Genomic DNA, 27,883 nt, shown 5'->3' with positions numbered 1-27,883 from the left:
GAGACGTGTGTCTGTCTTGCAGGTCCGTCGGAGGGGCTGGGGTACGGCCGCACCTCGCCCTGCAGGGAGGAGAAGGCCAGGGCTGCCCTCAGGCACGGCTCCAGCAGCCTCAAGAGCACCAAGACGCTGATTGCTGAGCCTGGCCCCTTTGTTGGGGAGAGGATTGACCCTGCCCTGCCCCTGGAGAGCCAGTGGTGAGTCCTGCCTGCCCCGAGCAGCTGCCCGACCCCTCTGCCTGCTCTGGGATCCCTGTCACCACACCACGAGGAGCCCTGGGGCAGACCCGCTTCTTTCTTTCTTCCCTGGCCCCGCGTTTCTGCCTGCTTGTCCCTGCTGCCCGTCTTGCAGTCGTGGTGTCCCTGTGTGCCCTCTGCACCCCGCTGAGCTGCCCGGTGGAAGCCCTGCCCCTTGTCCCCCAGCCCCAGTGGTGCCACCCCACATCCCTCTCCCCAAATACGGCTGCTGTCCCCGGGGAAGTGCCAGGGGTGCCGGCATTGCTGCTTCCCCAGGGCATAGTCCTTCCCGGGGTGTCTGCTCTTTGCCTGGCACAGCTGTTCCCTCTCCCGTCTCCAGCTGGTACCACGGGGCCATCAGCCGGACGGACGCAGAGACGCTGCTGAGGCTGTGCAAGGAGGCCAGCTACTTGGTGCGCAACAGCGAGACCAGCAAGAACGACTTCTCCCTCTCCTTGAAGTGAGTGGGCCTGGACGGGGCTGGGGGGGGGGTGGACCCGCAACAGAAGGGACCCGGTGCCATGGGTGATCCCCTCGCGGGTGGATGCCCCACGCGAACTTGTGCCCGTGCTGATGGGGTAACTGAGAAGACCACGGGGTGTACAGAAATGGCTGGAAGAAGAAGTCTGCACTTCACTGCAGTGTGGCACAGGCTCCTTTCTGGTTTGGTGTCTGGCAAAAGTATCTCTCGGGAAGGCTTGTAGATCTGGAGGCACACTGCTCTTCCCTTGGCGGTGCTAGTAGTCCCTCAGACGGATAAAACGATGTGCCTCACTGCTCACTTGAATGCATCTGGTTACAGCTTCCAGCTCTGGCTTCTTGTTACTCTGGTTTTTTGTAGCTTAGTTTCATGGGAAAAGAAAGTTTGTGCGATCCTGTTGTTGACGGAAACGCGGGTACCCATCCCTGCCGCCCCAGCTCACGTAATCATTGAAGCTGTTGCTCAACTGCGCTGTAGAGAGGGCATTACCCTGCTTTGGTTTCGCAGCAGGGAAACCTTACCCCCGCAGCACAGCTTGGTTTCTGCTTGAGTTTTTTGGGGGGATCTTTGCACCCTCCCCAAGTTTTCAGATTCCCTGAGTGCCAAAACTGCATGAAGCATCACTGCACGTGTCCTGCCAGGGACGAGCTGCCCCTAGCTCCTCATCCAGCTCTTTCATGACTCTTGGGGCAGCCCGAACCCATGAAATCAAAGCTGTTACTGTCCTGAAGATGATGATGGATTAGCAAATACCTTCTTTCCCTTCTGCTGGATGACTATATTAGCTCTGTTCCTGGTAGATGTGAAAAAAGCATTTATTGAGTACTTCAATCGTCTCTGCCCAACAACGGGCCATTGTATTTCTCAATATACTTTAAGTTTCCCCAGTGGTCTCTGTACCTGCATTGCTCCCTGGTGGTTTCAGCCTCCCCTGTTTATTTCCCAGTGACACAACTGTGAATTAGATTGCTCCGTCTCTCTCTCTGTTTTTTTTTTTTTTTCACTTTTTTGCTGCCTTCAGCACCAAACCAGGGCAGAAGTTCAGCTGAAAATATTCTTTCTTCCTTCTGCACTTGTAGCTTTCAGATCAGACAACAAGCCTTTCTGGAAAAGCTCCCTCCTTTCCTTTATTTTGTCAAGAATTTTTACTGATGTTTAAATTTTCTCAGTATTTTTTCCTTGCCCTGGCTTGTGAGCAATTTTGAAGCAACAGCTTCTGCTGGTTGACGAGTCTTATTCGAGGCTGTGAGAGGTCCTCTCAGCCATTGCCTTGCAGGTAGCATTAGCCAGCATGTGTACTGGAGAGCCTGGGAGGTGGCATTGGGGTTGTTGATGGGGCTTCCTCTCTCGCCAGCATGGGTGCCCCTTTCCATCACCTCTCTACAAGCCAGTCACTCACTTCTTTGTTTTTTTTTTTTTTTTCCTTACTTCTTACTGCCCATCCTTAGCCTTGTGGCAAAAATGGCCAAATCCTCTTCTCAAACAGCATGTGTGGCTAGGATGTGGCCTTGCAGTGGTGTGCCACCTCCCCAGAGGAGAATGCAGCCCATCCAGGAGCTGCTCAGGCATTGCCTGTCCACCGGCTGTGCTTGCAGAGAGCCTGCAGCCTTGGGAGCATGATTTTTACTCCATTGCATTTCTCCGTAGAGCCTTTTCAAGGAAAATCCCCTGGGGCACTTTTTATATAGCTGTAAGCTGTCTGTCTGTGTCTCTCTATTTCTTTTTTTTTAACTCTATTTTTTTTTTTTTTTTTTCCTTGAGGAAGGAGGTACAGTCAAGGAGGTGGTCTGAAAGAGAGCTCTGGTGCTGACCTAAAGCCCTTTTGTGCTGCTTTAAAGGGAAATATGCACGAGAGAGAGCAGCAGGAGCAGCTGTACACATAGCCGTAGCTATGTCAGGTAGCTGGGTAGTCAGAAGAATTTAACCCTGCCGTGACAGTTCTGGTTGGTCCAGGCTAGGCAGCCCTACGCTGCCTGTCGTGGACAGGGTTGTAGTGTCATTGCCTCAAACGCTCGGAGAATGAGTGTCTCCTGGCTCACACCTCTGTGAGAGTGACTGAGGCCACTCTGCAAAGGTTTGGGTCGTTCCTCGCGTCTGTAAGGTGCTCAGCAGGAGCAGCACATGCCCTTTGTCCTCATTCCGCCCCTGCTGCTGGCCGCGAGGCTGTCAGGTTTGCAGCGTGCTCCCTCAGGCATCTCTCTGGGGGTCTGATCTTGGTCAGGTCCCTGAGCTTTCGACAAAGACCCGTGAAATGATTTTGGCAAAACACAACCAGTATCGCCTCTCTGTGGACCCGTGTGGCAGCACTCCAGCTCTGGACCAGCACTGATCCTGCACCGGGCTCCTGTGCATCTTCGCCCTGCCAGCACCAGGCAAGGGCTGGGTCCATCTACAGACAGGGTGCAGCGCCGAGGGCAGCACCCGTGGGCAGCTCTGCGTGTTAGCGGTGCAACCACGTGTGTTTGCGCCGGATAAACTCACGCACCTTCATGGGGTGCCATGCACGGTGCAGCCCCCGCAGCTCTTCCCTGTGCCCTGCTGGTGGGACACAGGATGTGGCCAGCTATCGCTTTTCCTTGGCCCCTGGCGGGGGGCTGCAGCTCTCCCCGCTGCCGTCCCCCGGGACGGCCGGCTCCTTGCCTCTCAACGCTAAATGGATTGCAAACCCATTCTGCTAATGCAGCTGGGCTGTCCATTACGGGCACTGTCTCCAGCCGGGGGGGTGGAACCGGCCTGCACAGCGCTGGAAGCGGCTCAGCATTGCTGATGAGGTCCTGTCTGCTTTTAAGTCATCAATATTTTGCCATAATGTGCATTCCAGACGCTGCAGACAGGCTGTGGCTCTCCTCGGAGACGCAAATTAATAGCAACAGGGCCATTAGCCCGTCACTTGGAATCAGTGCTCGTGGCAGGATCTCCCTGCGCAGCCTTGCATGGCTCGGTGCCCGTGCTGTGCCGGGAAATGGCCTCGCTATGCTGAGCGGGTTTTATGGAGCCCGCAGTATGGGGGGGGGGGCAATGCATTGCAGGCCGAAGGAGCAAATCCTGCTTTGCCACAGTGAGGCTGGAGGTACGTGAGCTGAAGTCCCCGCGTGTGAGCCGGGGTGGTTGCAAAAGGGGCTTTACCACACGTGAGGGGTGAAAGCTGCTGCCCCTACATCACCCTGCGGCAAGAGCCCCCGCTGCTCCTGCCCGGGCTATGCCCTCGCTTCCCTGCCTGCACACACCTACGCCAGCCTCGGCACCGTCCTTGTCCCCAGATGGTCCCCTTGCACCCCACTGCATAGCCGTGCTCCCCACGGGGGGACGCAGTGCAGCGTGGCTGGCCGTCTCCTTCCCTTGCGCAGTGGGCTTTTTCTGGAGCTGGCCAAGAGTGGGATGGTGCGGGCACGGCCGTGGCTGGGGACAGGACCCAGCAGCGTCCCCCCAGCAGCTGCAGGGGCAGGCTGCCTGTCTCATGGGGGGTCAGGAGCTGACGGGAGACTGGGGCCAGCTGTACCCCCTAACCCTGCCTCGATCTCTTCTTGCAGGAGCAGCCAGGGCTTCATGCACATGAAACTGTCCCGGACCCAAGAGAACAAGTACGTGCTGGGTCAGCACAGCCCGCCCTTCGACAGCGTGCCGGAGATCATTCATCACTACGCCAGCCGCAAGCTGCCCATCAAGGGGGCTGAGCACATGTCCTTGCTTTACCCAGTGGCTATCCGTACCCTATAGTACTCGCCCCCCATGAGCCAGGCTGGAGGCCGGGTGCACCCAAAACTGGTGCATCCGCAGGGCCGAGCGCCGCTGTGCTGAGGATGGGCTCCGGACCAGCAGCCCACGGGCACCTCGCCGGGCACAGCCGGCACTGTTGGGGATTGCTGCAGCCGGACCCCCTGTCCCACTCGCTCGGGGGGCTCCTGTGCGCTGGTTTGCCCACTGGGACGGCGCCAGGGGACTCCCTGCACGAGGAGCTGAGTGGGGCTCGCCGGCTGCCCGCTGCCCTCACCTGCCTCCTGGCAGAGCTTGGGATGCAAGGACTGGAGCTGGGGCCTTGGAGAGGCTGGGGAGGGGGCTGACGTGCAGGAAAAGGGGGAGAGATCATCCGGTAGCAGGCCTGAGGTGCCTCTGTGAGGGTCCCTGGCTCTGCCCACGGGAGACAAAATGGCTGTGCCCGCAGGCAAGGAGGCTGGCAGGGGGCGAGCAGTGGCCTGCTCACGGCTAGCGAGGCGGCGGGGGGCCGGGCAGGTCGGTGGTGGCCCCCACCCACACAGGTGCTCGGTACTCGCTGCCATCCTTTGCCAAATGTAAATAGTGACCGGTCTCGGCTGCGCGTGCAGCACCACTGCCTAATAAAGCGGTGCATGGTCACCTCCTGCTCCGTGGGGACCGCGCGCCCGCATCCCACCACCTTGAGTGGGGGATTGGTGTGGCAAAATGGTGGGGAGGGGGATTTTATTACACAAAGGCTGTAAGCAAATTGATCTTTCCTTCACTCTTGTGTACACTGAGACCTGTGTGCCCAAGCGGTCCAGCCAGCTCACTCATTTGAGACACGGGGGACAAGGAATGCCAGTGGTCACGTCCTTGCTATGTCTCTGGGACCCTTTGCAGGCAGTGATGCTTGTTATTCCCTGTAGAAGGGGGTGCTCTCTGGGATCTTTTGCCTCATTGTTTTCCTTCACCCCTTCTAAGTCTTAGGCAAAATCCCTGAATTTCACGGACCTCCTGTTCTCCTCCTCTGGGTATTTACTGGCTCCAGGCCTGTTCTTCGTCTTCCTGACACCTTGTCTTCGGGCCAGCTTGCTCCTTCTCTTCATTTGGCTGAAGCTACATCTGGTGCTCCGTAGCACTTAACGCACACCTTGCCATTTAACCTTGTTCCTGGTGTTGCTTGCTACTGTACCCACGCATGTGCATTTCCTCCATCCATGCTTCAGACTAAGCTGTCTCGCTGTTACTCCCCTGCAGCACGTTCCCTTTCCCCTTCGCTCCCTGGGTGGTCCCGCAGTGGTCAGCAGAGGGGATGGCAGCAGCAAATTCGCTGCTGGACCAGCACAACCTTTTGCATCAGCGGAGGAAAGCGCTTGGGGCATTGGTGAGATGTGTTAGCAGTGGCTTGATGAAGGCTTTGTGAAAAAGCATCATCCTCCCCACCGCCTCCTCCCAGGAAGGAGCCGGTCCTGCTGGTTTGCTGGGGGGGGACGGAGGTGATCCATGGGACTGCAGGGACCTTGCGTGGGTGAGCGCCGCAGCCGCAGCCGCAGCAGGAGCTCTGCTCTCCCATCCAGGGCTCTGGGGTTTTCCAGACTCAATCTGTAGCTGGGGGATCGCTGTCCTGGCTGCTCATCACAGCTTTGAGCTGCCGTGGGGACCGTCGGGCACAGCCAGCGTGGTCCCCCAGTGCATGCCGTGGTTGGGAGCCTGCAGAAACTCTGGTGGTTTGTTCCAGGATGCCTCAGGCTCTGCTGCTCCTTAAAAGGCAGTGGTTTGAGCTCGTCAGGCGCCCGGTGTCTCCTTACAGCCCTGCTTGGCTGCTGGCAGCTCCCCGGCTGCCTCTCTCCATCCCAGGGAGGCATCTTGTCCAGCGGCAACGGAGGCGACTCCAGCTGGAGGGTTTTTCTCCTGGCAGTGCCACACCAGCGCCTGCAGAAAGGGCTGGAGATGCAGAAATCTGCAGAGATGCTCTTGGATGCCCTTGCTGCATTTAAAAGGTTTCAAGGGCCCTTAGCGGCCCTGCTGTGCCCTGACGGCTCCAGTGCAGAGCTCATCCCAGGGGATACTCTGCCTTCTCTGTGGCTGCGGCTGGGAAAGCAGAGGCTTCTCCGGTCCATGCAGCTGGGGAATGAAGGCACAGGAGAGCCTCCCCACGTATTGTGGGTTTTTTTCTCAAGAAACTGTGGCAGGGAGCAAACTGCCTGGCAGACAGGGCTGGCTGTATCAGCAAGCTTGCAGCCTTAGGGTGAAATCCTGCCCAAGCAGCCTGGATCCATCTCAGGGTCATCCCTGCCGAGGGCTAAGAGGTGTGAGACGTGAGTGTGTCGCACCAGCTCCCCAGAAACAGTCACAGACCAGCAGGACTGCTCTGGACCTGGGCTTTGTGTCCAAGTTCTTCAGCTAAGCAGCTCTCAATCCTCCCTGTGGCAATTACATCCCTCCTCAGCCCTCTCTTCTCCAGGCTGAAGAAGCCCAACTCCCAAGCATCTCCTTGTACAACATGTTCTCCAGCCCTGGCCATCCTAGTGATCCTCTGCAGGACTCTCTCCTTGTACTTGGGGTCCAGAACTGGACACGGTATCCAGACGTGGCCTCACCAGTGCCAAATAAAGGGAAATAACTACTTCCTTTGACCTGGCTACACTCATATAATAACTTGCATTGGAACGGACCTCAGGAGGTCTCTAGTTCACCCTCCTGCTCCAAGCAGTGTCAGTGTTGACCAGAGTCCAAGAAGGGCTTTTTTTGGAGAGAAGCAGAACTGCCGTAAGCCCAGCTAGGTTTTTTTTCCCCTCTTCATAGCATTACCAGGAGGGACTGGACACCAGGGACAGATGGCTGCAAATTCACTGCAACCTGAGGGTAACGCCTCCAGCCCAATGGAGCCTCCAGCTCCATGTGGGCCCTCATGTGGTGGAGGAGGTCCAACAAGAAAGATGTAGGAGCAGGCTGCAGGATGCAGAGCACAAAAAGAGCCAGGACACAGGAGGACAAAGAACCAGCCCACAGCTTGACACTGGGTCAGGGGATGGACCTGATCTCCTCAAATGGGGCAGATCCAAGCAGGTCCTGGGTCCTGTTTGGACCCAGGGGGTCTCATTTGGGGATTCGCACAGAAAGTATGTGACGCTGGGTCTGGCTGGTGTATTGCAACCTCTATTTATGATGGGAGCTGATCAGGACCTTCCCAGAAAATTTGAACTGAATCTCTCTTACAAGGGTATTTTAGTGCTATCTCTGCCATTCCGTGACTGAAGTGAGTGTTGTTTGGGAATGGGGTGGGTGGGGGCAGCCATGCAACAGGGCTAGAGAGGTGACAGGGAATCCCCATTCATGAGGATGCTAATCCCCAGGACACAGGCAAGGGCCTGAGCAACCTGATGTGGCTTTAAGGTTAACCCTGTTGGGAGCATGAAGGTTGACCAGAGACCTTTGTCTGTAGCAATTCCCAATCCACTTGTACCAGCAATCCCCTGTGTCCTCCTGGCTGCCTCTGTTCTCTCTCTTTCCTCCCCAGAAGTGAAACAGCTCTGTCATTCATCGCCTGATCTCTAGTCCCTTGCTAAGCCCTCCATAATCGCTGAGCTGTTTTAGCATGCTGCAGACCCTGATAATGAGGGAAGGAAGTTTGTTTCGTAATTGGATTAGCATGGCTGGGAACATTGCTCTTGCACAGCGGTCAGGGCTGAGCTGGCATGGCCCCCAAGCCTCGTGCCACTCTGCCTGGTTGTGGGCCAGCTTGGGGCCATGCTTACTCCTGCACAGGACTTCACTGGCCAGAAGATGTAGTCTTGCAGGAGGAAGGCAACCAAGAGGGGTGAAAGGCTGATTCAGGGCAGAATTTGAGCTTGCCCTCCTTGGAAGCTGGGGTATGTTTGCTGAAACTGTCACAGTCCCTAATGTCTCCCACCTGCTGAAAATGAAGCACTTTGGTTAGTGTCAAGCCTGCCATCAGCCTCATCACCCACCCTGGCACAAGTCATCAAGGCTCCTGAACACCTCAGAGGCTGGAGGGCATTACCAGTAACTCTGATCCTTGCAGGACTGGGCAAAACCCTCAGATGTGTGTAGGGTATGGTCCATCATCAATGCCCCCTTCCTGCTCCTCTGGCCTGGAGAAGTTTCCTTAAGCCCAAGCTTAGTGATTAGTTTAAAACCCCAGCCCTAGGAGTGATGCTTAAGTTGCTTGAATATCACTGAAAACATAGTGCCCTGTATTCTGTCTTGAACCACAGCAATCTGCAGAAGGATCAAATAACCCAACAGCTCAGCTGCCAAAGTTTGTAGTGAAGGAGAGAAATTTGTTCCTGATCCCTGCAGGCTACCAGCAAAACGTGCAGTGTAGCACATACGTAGCACACGCATGTGGTACACACATGGCCCAGCTAAAATGCCTCCTTTCAAATCTTCTCATAAAGACCAACATATTTGACACAAGGGGCAAGTTTCAGCTCCTAACTCAGAGACCACCCTTGCTCAGTCCCTTCGGTACGCTTCCCCAGCATCGTCTCAAACCAGTTACTTGCTCCTGGTACCCTGTTTGAAAATTGTCCCAAAACATCCATGCTTGGATGCCTCCACCTATTTTTAAGTCTACACTTGTGAGCAGTTCTCTCCTTTTCCTTGCACAATTTTGGAGGCCTGTCTCCAAAATGGCATGCTCGGGCAGATCTTCTGCGTGACATCTTCCCAGTCAGTGCCTTGCTAGTGATGTGGCTGTATCCCTTATGAAAAGACATCCCAGGCATGATGACTCCACACTCCCAGCCCTGCACTACTTGCTATTAACATTGGCCAGGTCATCCCAAGACTGGGGTGGAGGAACAGTGCTAGAAGCATCGCCTTGCTCAGAGACACCCCTTTTAATACATCATTTACTTGATTAGCTGGTTCCTCCTCTGCTATATCCATACCCATGACTTCCAGCATTGAAAACTGGTTCATACTGGGTGCAAATCAAACTCCTTCCTTAAATCTAACCAGCCTAAATGTGCTGCATCACCTTGTCCAAGTTAATGATCAAAGAAAAATCATTACGTTACACTGAGACAATGTATCTGTGATAAATTATGTTTCCATTTGCTTTCCTATCTTGAAGCTGGGTTTCCTTCAAAAGAAACCCCAGAAAAGTGTGAAAGTCTAGATATGTTTTAACCCCTCTTTTTCCTTTTCTGGATGTGGGGCGCACACTTGCTGCATTTGTTTACTATTTGAGCCATACCCAGGTTATCCTAAATCTGGTCCTTCCTTCACAGTGAGGTGACCTTCCCTCCTCCTTTCCTCCCTGATCTCATGCAGCTCCTCCTGGTTGACCCTCATCTCATGCATTCAAAGTGTGTCCTCATCTGGTGGTTGTGCTTCAGGCATTCTCTGTCCTTCACATCCTGCTCAGCTGGATGACCTGCACAGCTACAAGTCTTTCTCTTAATTTCCAGGATAAATATATGCATGCTGAATTTTTCTCCATTAAGTGGCAGCTCACAGCAAGTCCTGATCTGTGCCTGCATGGGACCGGCGGGCTCTCTGCACATGTGTGTCCTCTCTCACTGTTCCTGTATGAGGTAGCCTTGCTGCACACGTAGAGTGCACTGTGATTTACTGCCCATATGCAGCATTACAGCCTCTCTGCGCATGCACAGCGTGTCCTGATTTACTGCCTGCATTAAGGTTTACCTCTCTGCAAATTCACAGCACGTCTGGTTTTAGTGTGCTCTCTCTGACCGGGCACAGCGTGTCCTGATTTACAGGGAAGGATCTTGCATCTCTTTGCCTCCATGCTCACACATGCCGCTGCCCCTCTCCAAGGGGAGTAGTCTGCCTGATTTGCCCCTTGTGCATGCAGTGGTCTTGGATTTACTGCGTGTGCAATGGGTGGGCACTCCATGCGGTGTAGTGCTGCCTCCATGTGCTCATGACATCCTAATTTATTGCACATGCATTAGCTGCTTTCCCATGCAGGTGCCTTGCAGCCCCTGGACAGGCACATCGTAGCAGTGCTTTCTGCTATGTGTGCAAGGCTCTAGCATCGTGTCCCGGCGTCTGAGCAACCCCCAACTCTAGCTGGTAATTTATGGTAAAGATTGCAGGTTCAGTGCTATGCTTAATTCCATTTTCCTTCCACACATGCAGGCTGTCTGAGCCTCCTCTGCCCCTAGCTGCTCAACCCCTCTTGTAACTGTGTCTTACAAGGGCTGAGATGCAGCCTGGCACCACCATCCTGGGCTGTCCTGGTTCATGTCTTGGTCTGGAATCTGTGGGCTGTGTGGTGACTAGGTGCTAAAAGTCCTGCCAGAGGTAATGGAGGGTGCCTCTGGCGGGCAGCAAGACCCAGTGTCCTGCCAAATGTCATTTAAGCCAGAGTCCCGGGTGCTACCCAGATTGCAGCTCCAGAAACTAAGGTCTTCTCAGGGCATGTTTATGGAATCCCAATGACTTCCTCTACTGACCTGTTGGCTTGGGAGAGCAAAAGGGGAAAACTGGGTTATCAGAGACCCCAGAAATGGTTCAGAGGGCAGAAGGGACCATGCAGTCCAGAGGACAGTGTTGTCACTCCAAGTTGCAGAATGTGCCCATCCAGGCCTACACCAAGAAAGGTGAGGAAGGTGTGACCCACAGCCATGGCCTATGGCGGCCCATGAAGGAAGCATGGGAGAGGCAGGGTCTCCCATCCCTTACCCTGGGAAGGTCTCCAGCCCTGTTTGTGATGCTGGTGACCAGAGCATGCAGGGAAAGCTGCCGGCTGGGGCTGGGAAGGAGGAGGTACAAGCTGAGGCTTCTCCAGTTTGTAGTAGGGAAGGTGGTCCCTGGTTTTCTTCTTTTTTTCCAGAGAGTGGCTGAGCTAAAAAGCATCTTGCCCTCTTCTGCTGTGACTTGTCACCGAGCTCCCAGATGCCGTGGGCTGAGGGAAATGTTCCAAATGGGACCAGGAAGGGCTGGAGAGAGTGCATCACCCACATGGTGAGGGCTCTTGCCCTTGCATTTGTCTTCCCACCAGTCCCAAAGGAAGAAACACATCATACACCAGAGCAGGCAAGAGAGCAAGCACAGGGATGTTGCCCAGTCCCCTCTGCATTGCAGACCCCGCACTGCCCCAGTTAGGTGAGGGTCCCTCTGAAAGTCCATCATTCAGGGCGACCTCAAGCTCTGCGGCTCTGGCATTGTCGGCCCCGCAGACAGCAAGGTAATTCATGCTGGCAGCAACTGCTCCCGCTATCAGCACCGCGATAATTGTCCCTGCTGGGCTGGTCCTGCTCAGGGCCGTTAGCAGCAAGATCCTTCTTTTATCATCGTACATCTCATTCCCGTCTTGGCAGCTGCAGTAAATGTCTGTCTGTTAGCGAGGCCGAACGCCCGTCAGGATGCAAGGTCAGGTCACCCTGTAGTGGCTGATGATTTTGACATGCTTGCAGGTTGCTCAGGGTGTGGAGTGGGAACATCTCTCTCCTGCGGCTTGATGCAGGGATGGGACGGGGTATCTCATGGTGGCACCAGCGGGGGACATCCCTGCATTGTGCCCCCCCACCCCATCCATTCAGCAGTGCAGCTGGTCTGTCCGTGGACTCTGTGTCTGCTGGGATGCGGGAAGCGGGGACAGGCGATCCCTCCCTGATGGCAGAGGCGCTGCTCATTTCCATTTAGATAGAAGAATTTCAATCTCGGCTTGATGTCTTCTTACCACAGTGCGACTCAAGACCCACATTTCCAATTTTCTTCCCCATGCAACACCAGATGCTCTCTGCTGGCTTGGGAACTGAAGCACATTAGAGATGCTGCAGCCCAGCAGAGGTGGACAGTTGGGTGCGTGAACACGGATGATTATCTGTGCGTAGCTCCACAAGGCAGCTGGCGCATATAGTTTCTCCACACCCAAAACCGCTGCACTGCCTGCGGCCCAAAGCGCTCCGATTGCCTCTCACTAGCTCCCTTCCCTACCCCTGTCCAGGGACAGGAGATTAAAACCAGCATCCAGAGCTGACCCCCGTGATACAGGACCCAGATCACTTGGGGGGCAGAGCATGGTCACACAAGAAGTCACCCAGGTGACCATGCCAATGAGGACAACCAGCTATTTCTGTCTTCCAGTGGTAAAAATGGAAGAAGAAAGAAGAAATCCAGCATGGGGGTGAGGGTGTCCTTGTTTGCTGCCTACACCGAGTACGTGTTCACTTGCCCACAGATGGGTGGGTACGGGGAAGCTGGTGATCCTCGACGTGGTCTCCTCCACCGTGTGCTTCGCGTGCCTGTTCCTGCTGGAATGAAGAAACACCACAGTTTTGCTCAGCTAAAAATGCGACAGCTTGCGGAAGAGAAGCTGGAGAGGGTTGGTGGAGGGAGCCACAACCTCGTGGGTGATGACCGAAGACTCCGGGACGGGCGCCTATACTTTGAGAAAGGAGGTTGGTTGGCTTAACTAAACCGAGAGGGCACGGAGGCCGCAGAGGCTCCTTCCAGCTAGCGGAGGGCACGTCCCGGAGCAGAAGGCACGTAAGCTCGGAGGAGGAGGTACGCGCAGGCGTGCGGTAAGGCAGCCCGCAGTGAATTTGAAGGGCAGCCTGGGGAAGACACCCAGAAAACACCACGGCTGCTGCTTCACGGGCCTGGGGAGCAGGAAGCCTGCCCGGGGGACGGGGGGCAGCAGAGGAGCCCTCGGGGGAGCGGGAGGGTGGAAGAGGGCCGGGGGCCCCGGCGAGCACCGCCGGGCAGAGGCCTCGGCTGCGGCTGGAGCGCGGCTGCCACCTGCCGGGCCCGGGCGGGAGGAGCCGGGCCTGGCCGGGGCCGAGCCCGCCGCCGCCGCCGGGCCCAGGCCTTGCGGCGGGCGGGGGGGCCGGGGCGGGGCCGGGCCGGGCCGCGAGGGGACGTGGCGTCAGGCGCCGCCATGTTGGAGGCGGCGGCGGGGATGGCGGCGGCGGCGGCGATGGCGGAGGCGCGGCTGCGGCGGAAGCAGCTGCTGAGCGCGGAGGAGGCGGAGCTGTTCGAGCTGGCGCAGGCGGCGGGCAGCGGGCTGGACCCGGAGGTGTTCCGGTGAGCGGCGGCGGCGGCGGCTGCCGGTACGGCCGGTTGGCGCCGCCGCTGACGGCTGTCCCCGCAGGGTGCTGCTGGACCTGCTGCGCATGAACGTGGCGCCGCTCGCCGTCTTCCAGGTGCTCAAGTCCATGTGCGCCGGGCAGCGGCTGCCGCCGGGACCCGAGGCCGGACCCCCCGCCGCGCCGGCGCCGCTCCCCGCCGACACCCGAGGTAGGCGGCGGGCAGGGGCGGGCGGGCAGCGGGCGGGCTGGGCGGGCGGGCGAGCCCTAATCCCCGTGTCTCCCTGCGCAGAGCCCCCCGAGGACGGCCGGGCCCCCGCCCCGCTCCTCCCCGCCTCCGGCCTGCGGCCGCCGCGGCTGGGGGGCCGCCCGCCGCTCTCCCGAGGCCCCCCCGCGGCCTGCCCGCTGCCCCGCGGCCTCCCCGCGCCTCCCGCCGGCCGCGCCCCTCGCCCCGCCGCGGGGAGGGGGCCGCGGGCCGGGCGGCTGGGCCCGAGGGGGGGCTCGGCCGGTCCCCGGGGGGCCCGCTCGGTATGAGCCGCGGGGCCGGGCCCGGCGGCGGGTCCTGCGGAGGGGGAGCCCCGGGCACGCCCCCCTGCGCCTCCTGCCCGCACCCTTTTTTCTCAGTTTTTGTTCGTCCTAGGCCGCGTCGGGGGGTGGGCGTGGAGGAGCGGTGCGGCTCGTCCCGGGGGAGGCTGCTGCAGTCGCTTGTGCTGGGTTTTGTAGCCTCCCGGCTCTGCCCTCCAAGCCCGTAACAAAAAAAAGCCCCTGAATACGCAACACTACACGGTGCTGCTTCGCTTGTGTTTAACTCGACGGAAGGTGCAAGTTTTTGGTACGTTAGGAATCCCTGGAAAAGGAGGGGAGCTGCGACGCTTCCTCTGCTCCGTCCCCACGTAGCAGCTCGGTGGCTTCTGCCACTCGGCCAGCGGTTTCCGTGCCCGGCAGACGGTATTTGGGTGGGAATGTGAAATGGGAGGCTTCGTGGGATTGTCAGCTAAAATAGCAACCGCTTTTAAATGTAATTATCTTCTGTTATTGCTCTAATCTTGGCGGACGGTAACAAATGTAGCCCTGAAGCTGTGCCGTATATATATTTTATTTTATTCCAAACCAGTTCTAATAAAAGTTTTACTTACTCCCTGAACTTCTGGAAGTGACTTTTGGCTGGTAGCTTGCAACCTCTGCGGATGACTTCCAAAAGTTTTAAAAAGAGGTAACTAAAATAAGTCTGCTGTCGCTAAGCTTGAATTCACCGTGAAAAGGCTCTCATTTCTCTTGTGCTCAAAAATATAGTAGAAAGGGGCAATGGCCAAAACAGCAGGGTTTTGTGATCATTGTCTGCGGTTGCCAAGAACGAAACTGCACACCGAAAGCTCGGCTTGCTGCACGCCTCAGCGCTGCCGTACCAGTAACGTGGGTGTGCTTGATCAACCAGCAGGACCCTAGAAATGGATGAGGTCAAGTCGAATTGTAGTGTCATGTTCCGTTCTCCCTTCCTCTCTCTGTTTCAGGGTGAAAAATCTGTTGTAGCTGATGGGTCTCTGTTGACCCATGATGAATTTTGAGGCGAAACTTTTAAAAAGTAATTGTCAGCAAAGACTGTGCTGGGAACACAGGGAGTGGGGCAAGAAAGAAAAGGTTTGTCGGCACAGGTAACCGGAGCAAGGTGGGAGGGAAAGTAAGGTTTCCCTGTCATGACAGCGTACTACTGCTTAGTCTAGCCTCACTAGTGAGGCTGCCTTGGTGGTAGGAGGTGTTTATTCTCATGGCTGTGCTTGCAAGTCTGGTGCTAAGTCCTATACAAAGTGGAGTTGAAAGGCAAGATTTATTTGACCAGGTATAAGCAGTCAGTTTTAGGGTAAGGGTGATTATGCCACAATCTGAGGCACCTTCGCAATAGCAGAGCCTGCTGCTTCTGGTGTGGATTCCCACATGGTAAGTGGGTGAGACTCACCTCGTTGAGCAGGTGAGGGTGGCTGTACAGAGACTCTGAGGAAGTTTGCTAACGCCCAAATGGGAATTGGAGTGTGCCGATAAAGTGTCTGGGACTCCGTGGACTTCACTGTGAACAGGTTCCCCTTTCTCAAGAGATGCTCTTGATTAAGAGTTTCCTGCAGAGAAGTTGGTTGCGGTAAACAGAACAGCCTCACATGTGACTGAGAAATGACTCTAAATATGCTCAGGGGAGAAAGACGATACCTGGCTGACTACTTTTTCCCGAGCAAAATGAGAAAGGTACAGTATTTGGATATTTTAAGTAAAAAGCACCATGCTATTCCGGTACCATGTTGAGAGGAAACATCTCAAAAGAGCAGCAATTTTGAACAAAAGATGCTGTTAAATTTTGCTCTCTCTTCTCCTTTGTTGGCGCTTCAGGTGCGATGGGCCACTCAAACTGTGAAGGAACTTTGGTAAGGTTTTTGTTCCTGTCTGCCTGTTAATCTGGAGTAGCTTTTGTTCTCTCATGTATGCTGTTTTTGTGGTGCTTCCTGTAAAAATGAGATTATTTTTTTTCTAGGACTGGGCCACTGCCATGAACTAGTTTTAGCTAGTAGTGCGCCAGCTCAGGTTTGAAACAGTCAGATGGCAACTTGTTTGCTAATCAGTATTAAATTTCTCAAGAGGAAAAGCCAGAAACCCTAAGGTAGAGTTGAAATGCCCTTAACCGTTGCCTCCTACTAGCTTGAGGTGCTGCAAGCACCTTAGAGAGGCTGTGAGTTTGCAGGAATTAGTATCTGTCTTGGGAGCTTAATTCGGTTGTGCCTGTGTTAATCCAGGATGCTCATTCTGCATCTTTAGCAGAGCGTCTCCTGGTCCAAGATGGTGCTCAAGTCAGATTGCAGTTGTAGTGTGTCCAGCCAGACTTTCCTCTCCATAGTTTCGCTTTAAAATGGACATGTTGATATCCTCGAGTGCACTGGGACAAGCCCTTGGACCCAAGGGTGAACCGCAGTGAAGTTCAGAGAAAGATGGCCTTAGCTCTGCACTGCTCGTGGTAAATATTCGCAGTATTAGTTTGGCCTTCAGTGTCTCCTGTTGCTGTTTTATTTCACAAGGCTAACATATGTCTTCAGGGCTAGTTGGTGCACTGAGATCACGGATCACACACAGCTTACTGAGACAGGAGGATTGTGCCCATCAAGCCACGGTTTCACTGCAGATGTGGTAAAACATTAAATGCTGAACTTGGATTTGCTCTCTTTGCAAGTTGGTTCTCTGTAATGGTGATAAAGGGGCCTTTTCTCTCATCACGCTCAGTCCTGACCAAATTCTGATGGGCAGCACTTGCATGCCCTGCCAGAAGTTTTGGTCTTGCCAACTATGTCGGGGTTTTTTTGTTTTCTGGAAGCTTGTGTGTTATTAGAGCCATAACTCACTTAGAATGAAAACTTCTCTTTTTAGATTCTGTCAGCCTAAATGACTTTGCTGTCACCCAGCACCTATTGACATCGGCTAATTCCTTTGCGAATCAAATCACCATTGAAAAGCCAACTTTCTCAGAAAATTCTTTGAGCAGAACTTAAGCTCAGTGGTGGCTTGTCACAACCTTAGTCCTGTGTCCTCATTTCTGTGAGCATAAGAAGTGCTGGTAAGATCTCATAAATATCAAGACGAGGACATGTTTTGTCCAGCTCTTCTTGTGAGGATACGTTTCTGTAGCCTCTCGGATGGAAGGCGGATGTCTGCGCTTGCTGTGATTTAGTTGAAGGAGGGGCTATGTTAGCTCAGTGCCCAGCCTGACCTAAGATGGGCATCAAGTGCAAGTGAACAAGCTTTTGCAGGTTGAATTGCAGCTTTGTGCAAATTTTGGCTAGCCTATGTGTGACTCTGCAGAGCCATGTAACACTTGGAGCGATGTGCCTGGCGTGTCTGAGGAAGATGGATAGGACTCCTGGTTGAAGGTCATGAAAACAAGCAGGTGTCCAGAGAGATCCCTCAATTGATGGAAATTGGTAATGATCTAAAGCAGAACTGGGCCATCACTGCCAGCCTTGTTTGTGTTTTACTGGGCCACCTTAGGCTGAATTAGGATTTGAACTATCTAGCTCAAGACAGGAGGTTGTTTTACTGTAGCCCTTGGAGGAGAGTGTGTTGTTGAAACAAAGATCCCACTAAAATCAGTGTATCTTCAGCAGAGTAATTTTCTCTCCTTAAATTGAAGAAACAACCAGCTAGCTCAGACTGAAGAGGAGGAGGAATCGCTCCTCGTTCACTGAGCTTTCTAGTTCTGGGCACAGTCTAAGTCCATCGTTCAGGAGTTGGGTAAGTGTTAATAGGGTGACTGGGGGCGTCCTCTGGGCTGGATCTGTTCTGCAGGAGCGTTCGGCTTGCCTTGCCTCCTTTCCCTTTAGGAGCTGCTGCGGGGAAGGGGAACCAAAGCTGTATCTGCTGTTGGCCCTGCCATCTCTTGTTGGAAGATGCTGCTTCTGTTTAAGAAGAGGATGGTGCAGCTTCCATGCAGGACCAGGCATTTGGAGATGGGAGATTCCTCCTCTGCATAGCTTGGACTTGTGTTCGTTGACAAAGCCAGAGCTCTTTGCGTTAATACAAAGAACAGTGATTGTCCTATATAAGCTTGCCAAGCTGCTTCGCACAGTGTCCTTCAACTCTGCTTATCTGCTCTTTCTCCTGTGCTTCCTCCTTTGTCAGAAGACAGACAAATGGCTGAAGTAATCCAGGTCTCACTAAAGATGAGCCAAGACTGCTCTGCTTGAGTTTTATCAGTAACAATGAGATATCGGCTTAGGCTTCTCAGCCCATCATGGTGCAGGGAGGTTTTTTAAAGCAGCTGGAAAAAGACTTGTTACAGCATTTCTGAACAACGCTGTTGGCGGGGGGGGGGGGGGGGGGGGGGGGGGGGGGAGGGAGGAAGGGGAGGTAGTGTGTGTGGGGAGGTGCCCCCTGGTAGTTATTTCAGCTTTTTTTACGGCTAAAGCAACAAGGAGTCTAATATGAATGACTTTATTTTGCATTTTCCCATAGCCTATAGCCATGGTGTTCTGCATGGAGCTGTGTTTACTGGTAACTGAATTCTTGATAGCTGGCTCCAAATTCCGGTGTTTGAGTCTTGGAGCATCCATCTGGCATATTTCGCTAGATACAACTCCATGCAAGCTGCATTGGAAGTGGTTCCTCAACTGTTGATTTGGGAGGGAAATTGCTGATTTTAAAGAGAAAGGATATCCCGGGCAATTTCTTTCTGTGAATGCGAGGAGGAGGTGTGCATATCCATTAGGACAGTGGTGTTGGTTTTGGCCTAGACTAGATATGTGTATAGTTACCTTTGTGTAGTTAAATATACCATTTTCTTACATATTATTTCCATGCTTTCCGTTCCCATCAGCCAACCTTCAAGCTCTTGGTGGTTTCCCTGCAGTTTTCTACCTCTCTATTGACATGGATATGTCAATGCCTTGCTCTTTTTTCTAGGCTGATGAATATTCTTCGATGCTTCTCTCACTCTTTGCACTCCAACTGGCTTTTCCACATCCCCCACTTCCCCAGCCCAAGTGTCTTCCATAAAGTTACTTCCCAAAGCTTTGCCCCAGCTTATTTCTTGTACTAAATGTCTTGTTAACATGAGCTTGCCTTTCAAAATCCTGTCTCCGTTGTGGGCCTCTCACCTGGTCTATGGATTTTGAGGCTGCAAGGAACTGTTGCAGCCTCCTGTTCTGCATAGCAGGGGTCAGAATGCTTTCCTACTCTGTGAAACTCCGTGTTGCACTTAGGTGCCTGTTGGAAAAGCCACTGAGCCTACCACCGGCCATGGGCTCGGTGAAGGGTTCATGGGGTGTATTTTCTTGCCTGTGTGGAAAAAATATGCTTTTGAGAATTGTAAGTCCTTTTCTGCTCCTGCATTTGTAACTACTTTCTTCCTGTGTAAATACTTAGATATGGTCAAGGTCTCTTCCAAGTGTTGTTGTTCGATTATTTCCTAAATATTCCTCTCTCTACTGTGCAGCTTGTTGCCAACTTTGTCCTCCCTATGCGTTCCTCTTGCCAGCCTTGTGTTTTGTAGCTTTCCTTGTTCATCCCTTTTTCTCACTTCTTATTTCTTGCACTTTCTCTGTGTTGTCTGTCTCCAGCTGTGGTCAGCCTTTTGGTATGACAGCTATTGCTGCAAGGGCCCATGGTGACTGCCATCACTCTTGGGTACCGCTGGCTGGCCACGCTGGCTGCTTTGCATTCCTCTTACACTCACCCTGGACTTACTCAGCCTCATGTTGTCTCAGGGTTCATCTTGATGTGGTATTTGTAATGCAGACTTCTGTATTAAGGAGATAAGGTAGCTAACAAGGATAATGCTCTGTGGAGCAGTGGAAGGAATCTCCCCAGAGATGCTAAGGATTTCTCTTAAATGTGTTTAATCTGGTTTTTGTACATAATACAGTGAATTTTCCTGTTGGTTTTACTGGCTATTATGCTTTAACTGTAGGTGAAATATATCCATGGGACTGGACTGATAGCAGTGCGTTCTTAATTGTGCCATGCACCTGTAAATGTTGTACTCGGACACTTCATGGTCTGTATGTCTTCCCTGAAAAAAAATCTGTAAAATAATCTGTAGGTGACTTACAGGACTAATCAAAGGACTAATACAGTCCTGATCATGGTTTTCTTACTTAGTTGCTTCACTCATACTCAGGTTTTTTCAGTACTTCATCAATACCGCTCCAATAAGTGGATTTCCTAAATTCACTAAAGAGCAGTTAGATTGCCTTCCAGATCTTCATCCTGCTAACTCTTACTCCCTCTAACTCTTTCTACCAAAAGCAGCAGAGTTTAAGCCTTTTGAATTAGAGGCCTTTATTCTTGTTTTGTGAAATGATGGTCATGATAGTTATACAGGGCAAGAAGTTTTATGTTTAGAGCATTCCTGATGTGGAGTTGTTGCTTCCCCTCCCCTTTCCCCCCAGGCTCCTGTTCCGCAATGCACTTTTTTTTTTTTAATTTTAACTTTTCTGTATCGTAGGCATTTCTTTAGTCCATCAGCAACCGAGTAGCTTCAATTTATAGACCTTGTTCATCTCGTGGTACAGAAATTATGGTGAAGTATTTTCTGGATTGCAGGTGCTGATGTCATTTATTTTACAACTGACTAAAAAATTTCTAGCTGTACTGTGCCTTCTTGGATGGTTGAGAGTCCCTTGGTTAAAAGTTCCAGCTCCTTTCCTCTCCTGGGAGGTTATAGTAAATTTCAATACTCTCAAAATACAGGTGATGGGTAGTATAGTAGTCTTTTCTATTCAGCAGAAACAGCAGTCAAACAGCTTTTATTTCTTTTTCCTTATCCCAGGAATAACTTGCAAAAAGTTTAGGCTGGAATGCTCAAAACCTGACGTGGACCTAGTCCCAGAAGATCAGGTAGCTTCATAGTTCCTGTGAAAATATATTTTTCTCTGGGCAACGTACTTTGAAAACTGAAGTCTAGACAAACTTGTCATTTTATGGAATCTTTACCTTTTGAATGAGGAAAAGGCTGTATTGGATGCTGTGATGCAACCTGCACTGCTGTGTTTTGGGAAGGAATCTGTTAAAGACTTCCTCCCACCTGAGTAACCTTTTTAAGGGGGGGGGGAAGCATTATCTGAGAGGTACAGACTTCTTCCATTCTCTTTTTCTTTTAAGTGTGCTATGTTCTCTGCAGTGCTCTGTGTACAGTGGGAGTGTGTTGCAGTCTTGCCTAATGATTTAACTATTAGTACGTGGCTGTGTCCATTGGAGAAGCTGGTGGCTTTTGGACAGGCTGCAGTTCAAAAGGAAACACTGTGTGCTGATGTATTCCCTGAAGGTACTGGGATCCCTTCAGTAGCCTGGGTGGTTCTGTGTAATGTTTTTGTATGTGCTCTAGGTGTGATGGACATGGATGGGCAAGTTAATGCGGATGGATAGCTAAAACCAGGACTTGGATGGCATTGGCAGTGCTGTCAACATGAGCAGGTAGTAGAGAGGACTGGTGATCTCTGGCCAGTGTAGGTCTCTCTCTGGTCATGCTTCCTCCACAGAAGGTTTGCAAGTTTACCTGAGGCTGTAAGGCTTCTTCTCTGCTGGGTATTTGAGCTAAACACCGCACTAGGATTTTTTTAGTATGTCTTTTCAGGCTCATTTTCAAGCTTTTTTTTTTTTTTTTTCATGCTCTGTGAGGCAAGTACTGACAGAAAGAAAAGGGATTTAGAGGGGTACTGTTATTGCCAGACTCATCATGTGTGGCTTTGTGGCAAAGTAATGAGATTTGAGTTTGTGAGTGACAACTTTGCCCCACCCCCCCCCCCCCCCCCGCAGCCAAGCAAGGAAACACTCAAAAAAATCTTACAGACTGAATAGACCTCTCTGAGAAAAATGAGGGACCTCTTCTCCATCTACTCTTTCTGTAATCTATGTGCAAGAGAAGGGGAGGAAATGAGACTATCCCAAGTGTGGTGATGAAAACTAGCAAAATGAGGAGCAACCAGGAACATGTGAGAATTTGTAGGGAAAAGGCTGGTGTGTTTCATGTTGGTCAGTGGATGAGAGAGGAGCTCCTGTGACTCTGCTGAGCAGCCTTGAAGGGAGCCATCTTTCAAAAGAGTGGGAGAGGTAAATGAAAACCTTGTCTTTGGTAAACCAGACACTTCATGGGTCATCAAGTTGGCGGCCTCCCAAGGTAACATAGATAGTAGAGTAAGGGAGAATCCATCCATTGTGTAGATGAGAATGAAGTATTATTTCAGACAGTTGCCTTGGAAAAGGACTGTCAGATTGATCAGACTAATGCAGACCTCTGCTCTGGGAGGGGGGAATTGCTCTGTACCTTAACCTACCTTCAGACGTCTCATTTAGATGCTTCTTACCTGATGTGTTAAACTGAGATGTTCGAGCACCTAAGGAGGCTTGTCAGTATGTTGAATAGGATCTGGGACTTTGTTAATGTAAGCTTGTTTTTGCAGTGGTATCTAGTAATGCAGTTGAATACCTAACCTGTTAGGAAGAAACAAGCTTGTTGGAGAAGAGAGGAAGCTGTAAGTTCTGTGCAGGTGATTTGTAGGCCTGTGTAGGTGTCCACTTATTTTGTGTTCTCTTCTTTCTCCAAATCCTTCTCTTCTGATAAGTGTTTGCAAGAGAAAATGTGCTTAATGATCCTCTGCTCAATGCATACTTAGGGTCTTAGTTAAGTATTTTGGAAAAGTGCATTTGAAAACCATCTTCTTACTTTTTCCTCTTCCTGTGTTTCAAAACAATTCAGCTGGATTTGTTGAGACGTATTTTGCCAGTCTTACCTGTCTGCTTTACTCTGTCTTCTCAGGGAGACTGCTTTAGCAGGGGTGATATTTTGGCTCTGAAGAGAGCCCAGTGTGTGTATTAGCTGTTAAGATATGGCAGCAGCTTTGAAGACCTGAGAACCTGCCAGTTTGTGTTGCAGAAGAGGACTACTTGTGATACTTATGTAGGGATGCAAGCAAGACTCTGCAGGGCAAACCTGGCAGTCTGGCAAAGGATTGGGTATAATGAGCCAGTCACATACTGGGACTGCTTTGGGGAGTGAAGTCTAGCCATGTCTGAGATTCTTCCATGGTCAGGAGGTGATGGGATTTGAAGTGAGTCCCATCACTGTGCACGCTTCTGGTGATTGGGCAAAAGGTGTCTCTTTAGTCCTCTAGGTAACGCATAGCAATTGCAAAAAGGAGGGACTTCTCGTCTTACAAGTTTGTTTTGTTCACACCTAAAACTGAGTCTTTGGTTGTCTAGAAAGGCCAGCTGATTTACTGTGCCCAGTGTAAGCTCTACTGTGAGACAGAAACAGGAGCAGGATTTTGGAGAATTTAAAAGTACTCTCATGGTTGCTGTAGCCCATAGTCACTGCCAATATGCAATACAAGAAATATTTTGAGATTGCTGCAGCCCTGATAGCCCTAACTGTGTTACAAGTAAATGTACCAATATTTATTTATTTATTTATTTATTTATTTATTTATTTTACCAGTGGGAGGAAAATCTGTAGTCCTTGCTACTGCTCAGAGGCAGGAAAGGTTCCCCTGGGGAAAGCAGTAGGTTGAGTGGAGAGGGGACTGAATGAGAAGAGCTTTGGATTTCTACTTATGAAAGTGTATTTGGGGTTGGGGTTCCTTTCCTAAATCTGATGGGTCTTCACTTGCCTCCTGCTTGACGCAAGAAGGTGCTTCTTCCTCTCTCTGCTACTTAAGGGTTTCTCTTCTTGCCCTGTTCCACCCTGAAGACTCCTGCCTCAGCCTCTCCTAGAGGTGGCTGTAGCCTTTTGGCCTTGGGTTTTGTCAGAGACAATCAGCATTAATGTGTCCAAGTGAACAGCTTGATCACAGTGGGCACTGCTGTTTTTAAATGGGGGAAGCTAGCAGTCAGAGGTAGGTAGGGCACACTTCTGCCACTGCTTGTGTGCATATACCATTCTTAAACTGTGGCTGGCTCTTGAGATAAACACGTAGCTGCCTCTTTTGGAGTCATCTTTGGAAAGGGAGGTATTTGATTAGGCTGTCTTTTGGCTTGTCTCTGGCATCTGTATCTATTTGGGCTGCAGGTGTTCTATGACAGCCAGACACGTCCAAGATTAGGACATCTTGTGTCACCAAGGAAAATATCAGTGGAATCCTTTTGTTCATCTGTAGTACTTGAATTATAGTTTGTGGTTGTTCAACTTCTGTGCTTTGCATTACTTGAATCTGTTATCTCTGATAGTGTTTTAACTGGTAGAAGTGCACAAACCATGCCTGTCCTTGCACACTTCCTGAGCTATTCTTGACTGGTTCATGAGTCAAGATAGGATGCTTCCAAAAATATAGTTGGTTTTTATGCTGTTTAAGTAACTGGTTTGTTTTACTGTGATTTTGAGGCAAAGAGGATGGAGGGCATGTGCTTTGTCTGAGCACAGCTTCTCTTCAATAAAGTGATTCTTTCTACCCAAGTTGTTTCAGCTAGCTCAGAAGATCAAGGGCCTGACTCCCAATAGTGCTTAATGGTACAGTTGTTTTGTATGTGCACATGCTTAGAGTTGTCGTACACAGGTTGAGGACTTGCACTCTTACCGGATGGATGCATGTGAGAAGGGGGAAGGCATTCACCTATAGAGATGTTCTGGATTGCTAAAAGCATCATGGTGAACTATAATGCTTTTTGTTCCTGCCAGTTTTTCTCTCAAATACTGTGAGATCATGTATTGCCTTTGTGCAATTTGTTTGTTTTCATGGACAATACTTGCATTAGTGAAACTGCTTAAAGTGCTTGAGCTACAAAGAAAGACTGCAAGGCTGATTGGCTGGCTTGGGATGGTAACTGCTGGCAGATCACTAGTGTGGTTTACAATATAGACTTTTTTAAGAGCACCTGACTCGGCTGGGATAAGTGAATATATTTCTTTTGCCACTCCAGTCTGTCAAATTTTACAGATATGCAGGGGCCACATACTCTTATTTGGAAGTTCTCAGGTTGTCTTTCTGGTGCTGCAAGGTGTTAACCTGTGGTGTTGATGTGAGTCCTATTCTCAGACAGCTGCTCCAAGGAGACAGGATGGTTTGGTAAGTAAACCAGACATATCTCCAGTCTGTGTGCTGTCCATAGCACAACTGATCCAAGATGATGATTTCCAATCCATGCCCATGGAGACTCCAGTGTGTGGAGTAGCTGTTCGTATTCTGAAAGTTGCTCTGATTAACGATTGCTAAAGTGTCACTCTTCATTTTAAATTGCATGCATGTAACTACAGTAACTACAGCTCACTGTATTCCTGTGTTTTGTTTCCTCCTTGATATTACTATTTTTTTTATGATGCTTCTTGGAGCTTGTTATCTTTAGTAAAAGCTGTGACCCTTTTGCCTCACGTTTCTTTTATTTTTGTAATGCTACCTAATGCGAGTCCTACTTCTTATCTGAAGTAGTTCTTTCCAGTGCCAAGAAAAGTCAGTCTCCTTCACTTATCCCCTCCTGTCATTTGTTTGCAGTGCACCTTAGTCTGTCACTCTCTCCTCTGGCTGAATCCAGCAGGGTGGGCTGTGTGCCCCTTGCCTCCCTCAACTTCTGCCTTTCTACCCATGGCTTCTCTCTGCTGTGTCACTGCATTTTAGAGATGGTCAGTTGTGCCTACAGAAGGATAACTCTTATCTTCTGAACACAGTAAGAAAATCTGTGAGTAGGTCCTGTGTAGGAGTCTGAGCTCCTGGGAACTCCAGAAAATGAATCCAAACTTGCTTATCAAGTCACAGAAGTGACATGAAGAGAAGGGTTTCTGATCTGAGAATGTGGCTGCAGGCTTCAGAAACTGAAGGACACTGGCACATTGGTTCACTTATCCCAGCCTTGAGGTGTTAGATGCTTTTCATTTTCTCCTTGAAGTGCTGTTGCAATGCTGGTGTTCCTGTGCTAAATAAAAGCAGGTGTTTAAAGAACGAAGTGGCTGGTTACTTCATAGATTAAACCTGAAGAAAATTAAGAATGCTCCTACTGCAGCTTGTTTTGGTTTTGTGGCCCTGATACCTTTTGAGCTGAATTCACAAATTAGCTTTCTGTGCTGGATGCATTTGCGACATCTAACAGAGTTTTGCCTTTTGCATGATTTCTTAAGGAACGCTTGCAGCTTAGATGCTGTGTGGATGACGCGTAGGGTTGGGACTTGAAAATTAATGTATGCATTTGTTTATTCAGGGAGAAATAAAACTAGTTCTGCTGTCAGCGGGACCCAGGTTCTAGCAGAAAGGAGCAGCCGGGAAGGATCTGCCCAGAGGATGCCTCGGCAACCAAGTGCAAGCCGGCTGCAGAAAGCAGGAGCTTCTGGAAAGAACAGTGGAGGAGGCAACAGTACCTAAATAAGGCCTTGGAACTGATGTATTTTGATGCTTGAAATTGTATATAAACTGTGCTTGTTAAAACTGCTTGTGTTGTGTGTATTAACTTGACAAACATGATTTGTAATATATGGAACAGAGCTGTTGTTTCTTATTTCCAAAACTTACTTTGGCAACGCAAACTACTAGGGATTACCTGAAGGCACCTGGGACAAAGAAAGAGACATAAAGCCTAGAAAAGTCTGGAATAGTGCTGTCATGGTTTAATCCCAGCCAGCAACTAAGTGCCACACAGCTGCTTGCTCACTCCCCACCTGTGGGATGGGGGAGAGAACCAGAAGGGTAAAAGTGAGAAAACTCGTGGGTTGAGATGAGGACAGTTTAATAGGGAAAGCAAAAGCTGTGCATGTAAGTGTCGTGTCCCGATTTCTCAGGATGATGACTCAGGTTTGCTGATTCCCAGGTCAGGATTAAGGTGAAACAACACCAGGGATCTTTAAACTCAAAAACCTCAACTTTTATTCACTCACAACAAGAATTGGCATGCTCACCACCAAAATTGGTGTGCTCACAACAAAAATTGGCATGAAACTACGTCAGTAAACTGTGTAACGTGCTAACCATGCATCACTAAACATATACTACAGGCCTTGCTTGTCTGGGGATCAGTTCAGGGAAGACAATAAGGAGAGTCCTCCCATTGAGTCACGAGGCTCAGAGCAGACCCCCTTGCTTTCTAGATTCCTTCTCAGAGAGGAGCCATGGGGCAGCTGGATCTGCTCTTAGTCCCAGACTTGGTCAATGGTTTATGTCTAAAGGGATGAGGTGTGGGGATTATGGAAAAGGAAATGAGGGAGAAAAGAAAGATTTCACCAGTCCTGGGTCCAGCGTTGGTTCAGTCAGCCAAGGGGTCCAGTTCCAGTGGGCTTGTGCACCTGAGGCTTCAGTTTGTGTTCTTTTATCATCCCTGCCCCTCCTTCGGGTGGGCATTAGGCTAATTAGGTGTCATGGGCAGTTTGTGAGCCTTTTGGCTTGGGGTCGTTTGGGGAGTAACTTCCCTTCCCTTCAGGGTGAGCTGTCCTGCTCAGCACATCAGCACAGGGAGCTGTGTACCCTCGGGCATGCCCTCCCCCTCCTGTTGCTGATGGGTTTGATCTGCTTCTTTTCACCTGGGGTTCCTTGCTAGGCAGAGTTCCTTGTTATGCAGAGTTACTCGTTAAGCAGAACTTGCCCCACCACAATATTTGAGACATTAACTCTTTCAGTCCCTCACAGCAAGCAAAGCAAGGAATTCATTCCCCACTTCCCATCGGCAGGCAGGTGTTCAGCCATCTCCAGGAAAGCGGAGCTCCATCACGTGTGGCAGTGACTTGGGAAGACAAATGCCATCACTCCGAACGTCCCCCGCTTCCTTCTTCTTCCCCCAGCTTTATAAACTGAGCTTGACGTCCTATGGTCTGGAATATCCCTTGGGTCAGTTGGGGTCAGCTGTCCTGGCTGTGTCCCCTCACAACTTCTTCTGCCCCCCCCAGCCTCCTCGCTGGTGGGGTGGGGTGAGAAGCAGAAAAGGCCTTGGCTCTGTGTAAGCACTGCTCAGCAGTAACTAAAACATCCCTGAATTATAAAACATAGCCCCATACTAGCTACTAAGAAGAAAAT

The 27,883-nt window shown here is 51.2% G+C and overlaps 2 protein-coding genes across 5 annotated transcripts in view; both read left to right on the top strand.

Annotated features, from left to right (window-relative positions):
• Positions 1-26,308, top strand: part of SHF (Src homology 2 domain containing F) — a 40,817-nt gene extending 14,509 nt beyond the window's left edge. For both annotated transcript variants that reach the window (XM_030013592.2, XM_030013590.2), the window contains 4 exons: positions 23-194; positions 574-693; positions 4,245-12,897; positions 26,085-26,308. In XM_030013592.2, the coding sequence (XP_029869452.1) occupies positions 23-194; positions 574-693; positions 4,245-4,431 (479 nt within the window). In that variant the 3' untranslated portion in view covers positions 4,432-12,897; positions 26,085-26,308. The remainder of the gene's footprint in view (positions 1-22; positions 195-573; positions 694-4,244; positions 12,898-26,084) is intronic.
• LOC115341153 (mitotic-spindle organizing protein 2B-like) lies at positions 13,269-26,360 on the top strand. Of its 3 annotated transcripts, XM_041123328.1 has the most exons (4): positions 13,269-13,434; positions 13,502-13,647; positions 15,813-15,847; positions 18,420-26,360. In XM_041123328.1, exons 1-4 carry the CDS (start codon positions 13,289-13,291, stop codon positions 18,579-18,581), a joined length of 489 nt encoding a protein of 162 aa, XP_040979262.1. In that variant the 5' UTR covers positions 13,269-13,288; the 3' UTR covers positions 18,582-26,360. The 3 variants fall into 3 exon arrangements, with proteins under 3 accessions (XP_040979262.1, XP_029869456.1, XP_029869454.1); XM_030013596.1 differs by lacking the exon at positions 15,813-15,847 and having other exon boundaries at positions 26,085-26,360; XM_030013594.1 differs by lacking the exons at positions 15,813-15,847; positions 18,420-26,360 and adding an exon at positions 13,729-14,580.
• The last annotated feature ends 1,523 nt before the right edge of the window (positions 26,361-27,883 follow it).

This window comes from Aquila chrysaetos, chromosome 5 (assembly GCF_900496995.4).
Source record: "Aquila chrysaetos chrysaetos chromosome 5, bAquChr1.4, whole genome shotgun sequence".
Classification (NCBI taxonomy): domain Eukaryota; kingdom Metazoa; phylum Chordata; class Aves; order Accipitriformes; family Accipitridae; genus Aquila; species Aquila chrysaetos.
This window is presented reverse-complemented; position numbering and strand designations above follow the sequence as displayed.